The 11,010-nt window shown below is 41.9% G+C and overlaps 1 protein-coding gene across 3 annotated transcripts in view; it reads right to left on the reverse strand.

Moving 5' to 3' along the window:
• Positions 1-9,783: 9,783 nt before the first annotated feature.
• The window catches only part of LOC104160579 (splicing factor U2AF 35 kDa subunit), a 13,024-nt gene continuing 11,797 nt past the window's right edge, over positions 9,784-11,010 (reverse strand). For all 3 annotated transcript variants that reach the window (XM_009698735.1, XM_009698736.1, XM_009698734.1), the window contains one exon: positions 9,784-10,488. In XM_009698735.1, coding sequence (XP_009697037.1) covers positions 10,350-10,488 — 139 coding nt within the window. In that variant the 3' untranslated portion in view covers positions 9,784-10,349. The remainder of the gene's footprint in view (positions 10,489-11,010) is intronic.

Consider the following 11,010-nt stretch of genomic DNA (forward strand, 5'->3'; position numbering starts at 1 on the left):
AGAGGGGGCACAGGCATCTCTCGGTCTCATGTCAAAGCCTGGAAATACCCCACCCGGGGCAGGGAGAAGGTAGTCAATCCCCCAGCTAGGATCTGCAGGCTGGAAAGGGTGCTACAGAAAGTTGTCTTGCTAAACTGAACCCACAGCGGTCATTTCACTGGCTGTAGTGGTGCCACAAATCAGGAAATGGGTTTATCCCAAAAAGTGCCAAGCCCTAAGCATGACTCTGGAAAACACCTTAAACCCTTTCTCCGTTGGAAGCTCCCAAGTGCCAAACTGTAGGCAACATGTCTGCTGCTGCATTTGCTGGCACAGATCCTGGCTGCGTGCTGCCTGTGAAGAAGGAGCAGCCATCTCAAGCCTCCTGGAGGTCTGTGTCCTAGCTGAATTGGCTTCACCTCCGTGAGTCCTTATGGCACCAATGCAATGGGAGTTATCGTGCTCTGATGTAATTATTACACTTCTGGTGGTGGCTGAGAACGTGGCAGTGAGCATTCACCTGCAAAGTCACTCAGTGTCACAATGGCTGTATCTGCACTGTTGGGAATGGAGATTTATGATGCAGATGAATTTAATGCACTCAGTGCAAACTGTCTCGGAGTAATTCTTGAGAAGCAGAAGGTGCTCCAGATTATGCAGAAAGTTGAGAAACAAAACAGAAATCCTTGCATGAAAGCGTGAGATACCGAAAAGGCTTGCCAGAGGGAAACATCTCGAGAACATAACTTGTTGCTGTAGAAAGTCTAAGCAGCAATTTCTTCCATAGCTATAAAAAATACCAATAAAGAGAAAGTAGCTTTATTTTAGAACATGATTCACCCTGAAGCGTTCCATGTGTTTTAGGTAATTGAAGGAGTGGAGACGACTGTATGTCTCCATCTGTACCTACAGATACTACACAGTACAGCTATTTGGAGAGTATTGCATGCTGTATAAACATAAAAGGTAAGTAATAGGACGTTTTAATCAAGTAGTAAAAATGACAGAAGAGACTTTACAACTGGACGTGACTGGTCTGAAGCTGAATGACCAGTCTTAGGGGTTACAAAGTCAAGGGTCTTTCTGGTAAGAAAATGGACCATGACTAGCATGTAGGGTGAAATTTATGAAAAAAAAAAAAAAAAAAAACACAGGAAAAACATCGCATAATTAAAAAACAAATCAAGAGAAGAACCAGGTATTTTATATTGGCCTTAATAAACTGTGACACTGAGGCAGCTGTTTCATTACATATGCTAGAAATCCACACAAATTAGAGAAAAATCCATGCTGATGACAAATTACATTGCTTTTTCCCTGCCTCTTTCTGGATCAAAGTAGATGTAAACCTACTTTGAATTCCATGGTGTTATTCTCATCTTCCTAAAGAAAGAGTTACTAGAAAATACTGCTGTTAAACAGGACAATTATTTACTTTAAATTGCAGTTTGCCTAGCTAAATATGTCTGAAATATGCATGTCAAGTGAGGTTTGCACCAGTAACCATTAGCCCCACTGGAAAAACATCAATCAGAAAAGCATCTGGAATCAGATTCTAGCTTGCATTTTGTACAGCTAAATCACAGAATGACACAAGAGGAATGCAGAGTGTGAAAATGGTGACATTAAGAACGCCTGGCCCTTGAAATGGGTTTCAGAAAAATTGTGAGACACCGAGGCACACGTGAGGCTCAGCTGCAAAGCACAGTGAAGCAAAAAAATCCATGAGTATTTGGAGCTGAATGGATGCAAGTGTTTGAAAACTGCCGTTGTACCCACAGAGGGTAGCTATGGAGGGATAACCATACCTTTTATGCCTACCAGGAGGGATTGAAGGAAGAGGCGCTGACTCAGCTGTTCTCTCTGAAAAAGTGCCAGCCTCGCAGCAACCACTGCAACTTCAGGCAGATGGGTGTCGAGATCCAAAATCAGCAGCACAGATGGATTTGCCAGATCCTGTGAAATATAGAACAGATACCTCAGAGGAGATATATGACCAAGTGACAGCACTAGGCATGTTGGAAACTAACTGAACGTAATGTGTGAGGCTAATGAGAGGGACTTGTAATTGCACTACAGCTCTGCACTCAAAATTCGTGGCAGCAGCCAGGTGAAGGTAAACTGGCAACGCTTACAAGAAAATGGGAGTTTTGGCTTAAAACCCAAAACTGACTTTAAAGATATCCCCAGTAACACTAACCCACACTGTGCCATTTGCATTAGTGGCATTAAAATAAGTCATGGTTGCTGGGAATGAATACGCAAAGCTTTTCTCCACCCCACTGCCCACTGATTAGACCCATTATGGCTGAGCCCAATCAGTGGGACACTTGAATTACTCTTTAACCCAGCCTTGTGAATAGCTCCCATAAATCAGCAGGTCACTACTGATTTCATAAGTGGACGCACTTGAGCCATTTCTGGAGATCTGACAATGCTTAGGGTTATTTTTCTCCCAAGGAACAAGAGGACTTGCAGTGACGAGGGTTGGTATATAATCAAAATTATGATTTGATCAGTGTAGCGCCAATGTGACACCAACTGGAATATTAACATAGGAATAAACAGCTTGTTTAGGAACGGCAGGCAGAGAATGTTGTTTCTTGTATCAGTGATGAGTAGGCATGCTGAAGACTGAAAGGTCAAGGAGAGAGATCCTTTGGACAAGTGCAATCGGTGATCAGTGGGAAGAGGGGAAAAAAGTAAATACCGTTGTGGTAGGATCACTGAAGGAGAAAGATGAGATGGAGGGGGCTTTTTGTGAGCAACTAATGAAGCCAGCCAAAGAGCCAATGGTGCTTTGGTGATACCCAGAGTCCTTTTGGGAAGGGAGAGCACAAGGCTATCGCGCAAGCTCATGGAAATGTTTTCATATAAAGGGAGGAAAAAGCAGCCCAAGAAAAGCCACTCCATATTTTAACTGCATGGGAGAGGCCGCAATCAATTTGGAGGACAGAATCATAGTTCAAAATGATCTTTGACAGACTGAAAAAATGAGATGAGAAAGTAAAATAGGAAGTTGGCTATATAAGGACAAATGCAAAATTTTACAGCCAGGAAGAGCAATCAACTGCTCAAGTAGCCACTACCAGGACAGCAATTGTGTAGAGCAGAAGGTATGACTATAGTGCCACGCAAACTCCATGTCAGTCAACAAGGCCCTGCTGTTGTGAAAAAAGCAAACATCATACAGGGTTACGCAAACAGGAATATAGTCTGCAGGACATGTGGCACTCTCAGCACTGGTGTGCTTTGTTGGGGTACCACATCCCATCTGTAACGTTGCATTTCAAAAAAAGATATGGCTCATGTGGGACATGGCCTGAGGAGCACAACAAGAAGGAGTAGAGAGAAGCGTGCCCAGGAATAAAGACTGAAAGAAGTGGGGCTGTTCAGAGAAAACTGAAAAAAAGGCAGAACTGCCTTCATTTAGCTAAAGGGCAATGAAGAAGGGGATAAACCATTTTTCATGTGCCTTCAGAGTAGGAGAAAGTGGAAAAGGTCAAAGTTACAGCAATGAGGATTTAGGCTGAACATCCAAACCACAGCATTCTTAGGCTGGAAAGGACCTTGGGACGTCTGCAGTCCAGCATCCTGCTCAAAGGGAGCTATGTCTGTCTAGAGATAAACCCAGATTGCTCAGGCCTTGTCCAGTCAGGTCTTGAAGCTCTCCCAGGACGGAGGCTCCACAGCCAGTCCAGTGCCTGACTATCCTCATAGAGGAAATGTCTTCCCTACCCCCAACTGGAACCTCCCTACTTTCAACTGATGACTTCAGTAAAGATCCTGACTTTTCCTCTTGCTGCCTTCCCTGTAGGCACAGAGAGGTGGTTGTTAGGTTCCCCCACAGTCATCCCTCCGCCAGGCTAAGCAAGCCCTGCTCACCTGGCCTGTCCTCACAGGGCCACCACTCCAGTCCCTGATATCCTGGAGGCCCTCTCCCCTGCCCCAAACTCACTTCAGCTTACTGGCGTCTTTTCCATATGGGGAGCCCAAAATGATAAGACAGTATTGGATGTGGTCTAATGGGTGCTGAGTGGAGGGGGATAATCACTTCCCTCAGCCTGTTGGCTGTCCTGTTCATCCCACCAAGGATGTGGTTGGCCTTCTCTGCTCCCAGGACACGCTGTGGTCTCACGTCCAGCTTGCTGCCCACCGTGACCCTCAGGGTCTTCCCTGGGAGCCGCTTCCCTGCCAAGCAGTCCCCAGCCTGCGCCCTGCCAAGGGCTGGTCCACTTGAGGGGTAGGATTTTGTCTTTTCCTTGCTGAATTTCATGAGGTTCCTGCTGGCCCATCCCTGCAGCCTGTCCAGGTCCTTGTGGATGACTGCCATGCCCTCCCGTGTGTCAGGTTCAGCACCTCGGTTTGGTGTCGTCCACAAACCCAATGAAAACACACTCATTTTCTCCTCTAAGTCACTGATAAAAATATTAAAACAGATACCAGCACAGACCCATATGGTCTCCAGGGAAGGTATGAACTATTAATCACTGCCCTCTAAGTCCAATGACCCAGCCAGTTTTTCTGTCATCTGGCAAGCCACCTATGCAGACTGTAATAACCCAGCTTGGACACGAGGATGGAGGGAGAGGCTCCATCAGAAACCTTGCTCAAATCATCTACTAGTACTACAAGGAGGAGATAATCTGCTGCTGTCTCTTCACAACAGATCTGCTCCCTTTGCTGAAGATGTTCTTTTCTGTAAGGTGTTACAGCTGCCACCACACCTGTGTTTGAGAATCACAGGGTTGTCCTGGAGCTTGCCTCCTTGGAGGCCGAGCAAGAAGGGCAATTAAATGTCTCTTTGTTGTGGTCAACACGGTCACATGAAAGGGTCAAAAATAATGAGTCAGAGCCCTCCAGAATGAAAAGACTGGCCCAGACATTAATGAGACTATTACTTAGTCAGATTTTGGCCTGTCTTAGACTTTGGAATTTCCCTTGCCCATCCTCAGTCCAGCAATATAACAATTAATGTTGCATGCATTCCCAAAGTCAGTAAGGCTGTCTGCTCACTTTCCACTTGTGCTTTGTCCAGAAATCAGTTCTTCATGTCCTGCCTCAGAGCCCCTTTATCAAGTCTCTTCCTCCTGCAGCTCCAGGACGTTTTTCTCCACCGGCACAAGAAGCAGCAGAGAGAAAGCATCCTCCGTGTTCACTAGAGAGGAAGGAGGAAGGAAGGGGAAATGATAGAAGATGCAGGACTGTTTTGATCTGCGAAGCATGCTCTCTCTCTCTCATCTTTCTCTTAGACATGAGCAATATTAGCTCTCAAGGGACATGGGTGGGTAGGGGAAAAAAAAAATATGGAGGAGCGGTCGCTCCCTCAGCTCTTCCCACAGCTCTCAGGTCCAGGAGGCAAGCTGGTGCACAGGCTGCAGCGGGAGCAGCTCCCTCCCTCCGCCTGGCCCGAATCCCAGACAGCTCCAGGAAGAAAGCGAGAACAATCTGAAACACTTCCAACATTCAGCTGCATAGGTAGCAGGACTTGAAATCAAGCCCAGTGCTGGCAAAAGCACAGCAGGCCTAAGCCTGGTAGACTAAAGGCTTTTCTGTGAAAAACGAAGAGGCAGGGAGACTGGCTTGATTGCTATCGGCTGCCTTTCTCCTCACTTTGTCTTGTGGCTCACTGAAACCAGAGCAAGCAGAGCAGAAACTTTTTTTTTTTTCCCTTCCCTCCAGACCTAACTAAACATGCAGTTTTGGAAACTGAGAGCTGGAAGTGGCCTACAGCGCATGGATTTCACAGTGCTCGTATGTGAAAAAGGCATGGGTTTGTCCCAAAGGAATACCTGAATCATATTAATTTTCTCTTCCCAAATGGGAACAGCTTGCAGAGCTCTGAGTATTTTTAAGGTCCTTGGATCAAAGGGGCAACCGTACTCACACAAGCTGCTACAGGGCACCAGCTCACTCAGGCAGCAGTGATCACCCTTCTGCTCTGCTGATGTACGAATGCAAGTAACTTGCCTTTGGTCCTGTCAAAGGAATCTAGTTAGAAAGCAAACATCAAAACTGAAATTATGGAAAAAGTACCGAACCCGATGATTATCGGAGCGCTGCTAAGAAGTAGGCATTTGCAATCTTAACAGTTAGCGATGAGATAAACACACCCTTCCCTCTCCCACTTTGCCCATGTTGAAATGAAGCCACTGGCTACCAGAGCTAGCCTGTTGGCAGCAGATCTGGTTTGCTAGCAAGCCGATTCCACAAATCTAATTTACAGTTGAAACTTTACATCAATTGAATTAACACTTGTTTTTTTTTTCCAGCAGTAACCTCCAGCAGGAAAATGGGAACCTTCTAAAGTGGTTCTGCTGCTGAAGTACTACGGGACTGCGTTATAGGATAGCAGTGTCCTTTTGCTAGTGGTTCTATTTATAAGAAATAAAACATGATGTGATTTAACAGGGAATTACATGTTTATGACTGATGAGCACACTGTCCGCATAGTTCAGGAGACGTGCTCCATTTTCCCTATGTGCAGATTTAACAAAATGAATATTGCAAAAAGAAAAATCATTTGGCAATATTTGCAAAAAAGTAACACTGCCTAATCGGATGAGTTCAGAAATACTTGTGCAGTTTTAGAATGCATCATGTATCAATTCAACATGAAGATGTATTGATTTATTCTACAGATATTTAGCTATGATTTTTGGTTTTCTTCAAAATTGAAATTCATGCACTGCAAGGTAAAATTGTGCTCTACAGTAACACAGCTCAGCTTCATCCTTGAAATAAATGGCAAATACAGCTACAAATACTCTCTTCTATGACAGCCTTACCGATTACCCATCACCTCCTTACCAGCTGAAATGACTGCACACCAACCTGGTTCCGTTTTTCAGCTCTGACTTTTCCTGAACAGGACTGGTTTTTGGGGCAGGCATCAGTGCAGCAGCCGCAGCAGCAGCTAGAAGCATCTGGAGAATGAAGTGATTAACATCCCTCCCAAAACTGCTATGAAAGCAGTTTCATTTCTAATGTGTTAAAGAGAGTAGATGCAGTTAAAGGTGCTGTTGTATAACAGTGGCAACAGGCACCGTCCTTAACTCCCAAAGTTTTGCAGTTTGAGCAACGCAACACTAGGAAGAATAATTTTTAAAGAGCCATGACCCCTTTCAACTACTCATTTCTTCCATTAAATATCCTCCTTCTGTCAAAAATGAGCCTTCTTGTTCTCTACAGACCACCACAACAGAAACTTGCAGGATTTCTCAACCAGAACCCTTAGCAATTTAAAAAAAAAAACAAACCACAACTCAAAACCAAACCCCAACTCCTAACCCCAAGTTGCACTCTTTTGATATTTCATCAAGTAAATATAGAGGGGTTGGGTTTTTTTAGTTGAAGACATGCTCCACTAGCTTTAAAAAACCAGAAGGCAAAGAATCACTTAAAAAATAGCTCAAGAGCTAAGAATTTGAAATTTGTAGTCTATGTCCTCATTAGTCATTTAAAGAACAGCATCCCATCTAAAGGAAAGGGATAATTTTTGTCAGATTCTTATAAAAAAAGGCTTTATTTTGAACAAGTTTTCTCCATTTGGTTTTACAGTCTCAACATACATCATATTCATGGACAAGCAGCATTTTCACAGAATAAGAGCCAAATACAAAGAAGAGGAAGCCACTTGGGATTAACAGTTTCAACCTAATTGACTCAGACTTCAGAAAATACTGTATGCTGTCACTTATTTGAGGTAAAGGAATTCCATAAATTAAGATCCACTGTTTAACAGAAGAGTCAACAATGAAATATTTGTGAGAAATAAGTACCTTGGGGAGGAGGGGAAAAAAAAAAATTCTTACTCTAAGACACTGTGAGCAACAATCGTAAGGGGGAGGTAGGATTTCCACTTGGTTTGTATTGGTAAACCAATAGTTTGGACTACCATGTGTATTTAACCAAATTTGTGCAGTTTAAATTTCAAATGTGATGAATTTTACTGGTAGTATGCAGTCTTAAAAGGTGAACCTAAGGGAAGATGTCATGAGCTTAGTTTATACGCTGAATGCTGTCACTAGGTAATCATTACATGATCGGGTAATGATCAATGCACGAGCTTTTTCCTTCAAGTATCCAGTAAAATCCATTGCTTTCAGTGCCCATTACAACATATTCCAGTTACATGGTTCATTTTTGGGTAGTTGTGCAATCAGACCATAAAATGATGCATTTGGTGGAATTCAAGAGTGCTTTCTTAAGAAAAATCTCTATTGGGGGAGAGGGAGAAATCAACCTTCTGCTCTCTGTTCACACAAAAATACACCTGCAGTTTAACAGGGTTTAGATAAACAGATGAAAGCGCACTTGCAAGGACACATTTATACTAGTTAAAACTTGTTTATAGAGCAAATCAGCTTGTGTCATTAATCTCTGTAAAAACAATCTTAAATCTTTTTAAATAGTATCCACATTATACTACATACTGTTTTAAAAACATTATCCTCACCTTTTTGAGCCTGAGATTTAAATTGGCTCACTAATAATCCTAAATCTCACTGCAGAGGAAATGGAACTGGATTAATATCCTGTAAACTGCAAGAACTAAGTTATTAAATTCCTAATGCCTAGCAGAAATACTACAGGTTTCAGTTCAGCCATTTATTGCCAGGCACTGCTCAATTTCTTTCAGTGAAAAGAAAGCAAAATTTGATTTATGTACTTGCAACAAAACATAAGCAGTGAAGCCATCTTCACATAGAGAATAAATTTCTTTAAAAAGGTTACTGGCAAATTAAGTTCCACCGTCTGGCTTGCCAAACCATCCAGTGTGAACAAAATAAACTCAAACTGAATTGGTGCAAGAATTTAGTTGTAAGAGGCAAAGCAGATTTATTTAGAAAAGCTCATTTTTCATTATTTTGTTTGCCAACTCCAAGTTCCAGTGAGCAGAATGGTTTTATACTTATTTTGGAGGCAGAGGAACTGGTTTGTTAATCTGGCTATGTAATGCTTCCATATCCTTTCTATTTCTTTCTTTTTTTTGAAATAATAATCAATGAGCAGATTTATCATTTAACAAGATATGACACAGAACTAAAAAAGCACTAGTAAATTCTCTCTCCTATTGCAAAGCTATATTGTATTATGTAGCTTCATGTACATAAAGTTGTATCTTGCAGAAATATGACCACTGACCAAAATTTCTTACTACGTTACACTTTGAATAAAAGCAGACATGAAGTTAAACTGCAAGTCAGCCATCTACAAATGGTTTCTCAAGATGTTCCAGCAACATTTCAATCAGTTTTAACTCCTTAAGAGATACACAACCTACGATATACAGCTATCATGCAACTCAAAACTCAGACAGAAAAAGAACGTCTTCTTCGTGAAGAAACTGCCATCTATCCATTAGCTTTTATCCTACTTCAGACTATCAGAGAGCAAGTAAAGGTGAAAAAAAAATTATTTTCCACTAGCATCCAATTCCTATGACCTTGAACGCTAACGAAATGCTTTTCATTAAACGACAGCTAAGGGAACATAAAATGAAAAAAAAAAAATCAGTCTTAAGAAATCTGGTCCTTGTATTTAGGACCTTGCATTTCCTTCAATAGATCCTATGTATCATGTTGCATGGAACATTTTTTTTTAAAAAAACCTCACCTGCCTATTATGAATCATTGCAATAAAAATATTACTTTTTTTCCCCCACACTGCACTACACAACTTTCTTTCCAGCCAAAGACAAGGAATTTAGTCAAGAATCGTAAAAAAAAAAAAATTGAACTATGAACTCTGGCACAGCCAGGAGTAGCAACTCAACTACTCCAGAGTGCTTAGAAAATAGGCTTTAGATTTTACACCAAGAAATTGGATTTATTGTAAATGCCACAGTCACATTGATAGACAGAGCACAGACTTCTGGTAACAAACAAACATACATTTTTGTAACTAAGCGTTTCTACTCGGTAAATAAATGCATTTTGCACAGCCTTCCTTTTAAATGTGCCTAAACTAACCTAAATAAGCAGACAGCATAGCAGAAAAGGGAAACTTATGTGAGTAACTGTTTCTTAAGCAGTATATTATTTTTACTATGTATATAATATTTTATATTATATACACACACATTTTCATCAACAGTTCAAATTATACCCAAATGAAAAAAAACCCAAAACTGGCGCTCCTCCAGTACATTTACCACCTTTCCCTCAGGCATAGTTAATCCAGGTATTTGTCAAGATAGAGGAATGACAGTTAAAAAGACTCCCCCCACAAGAAACAAGTTACACAAAGAATACTGTATCACTACAAATTTTTTATTCAGAAGCCCATCTTTAAAAAAAATCTCATTATGAACTTGTTTGGTCAAACTACAACACTTTCTAGCAGACATACAGTAAAAATGGCATGGCTCAGAATCGACCGGATCTTTCACGATCTCTTGACCGCCTCCTATCACGTTCACGTCCTCCTCCTCCACCACCACCACCTCCACGACCACGATCTCTGGATCTAGACCGACGTTCACGGGACCTCGACCTGGATCTATGCCTTCAAAGAAAGTTTGAACATTTTATTGTTTCATCACATTCAGCAATTTACTTGCAGTACCACAGAGTGGAACACTTAAGGATGTAAGTAATGAGGGAGAAGACAGACAACATGGCATTAGAAGGATTGGTAAACTGGCACTCAGATTGCGAAAACATGTCTTTACAAACTGAACCACCTTAATACCGAGGAGTCAACACATACTGTTAAAAGACTCAACTGTTCACTGCCAGTCATCCATTACAATGGATGTGCAAAATTTAAGGCAAGGCACATAGAGGAACCAAATGCACTGATACACAGCTGTTAATTAAAGAAACAAGAGAAGGGGACAAGGGGACACCTGCTTTTGCGGTTATGAATAGCTCTTCACAACACACAGCAAAAGCCTACAGCTGTTTGTAAGTCCACTCCTATTAAGTCGAATGCATTTATTAGCAATTACAACTCAAGGGGGGTTTTTTGTCCACCCACCCCCCCCCTTTTTTTCCCCTACTCACCCACCCCTCCTTCCAGAAACCA

Source organism: Cariama cristata, unplaced genomic scaffold (assembly GCF_000690535.1).
Source record: "Cariama cristata isolate BGI_N322 unplaced genomic scaffold, ASM69053v1 scaffold21694, whole genome shotgun sequence".
NCBI lineage: Eukaryota > Metazoa > Chordata > Aves > Cariamiformes > Cariamidae > Cariama > Cariama cristata.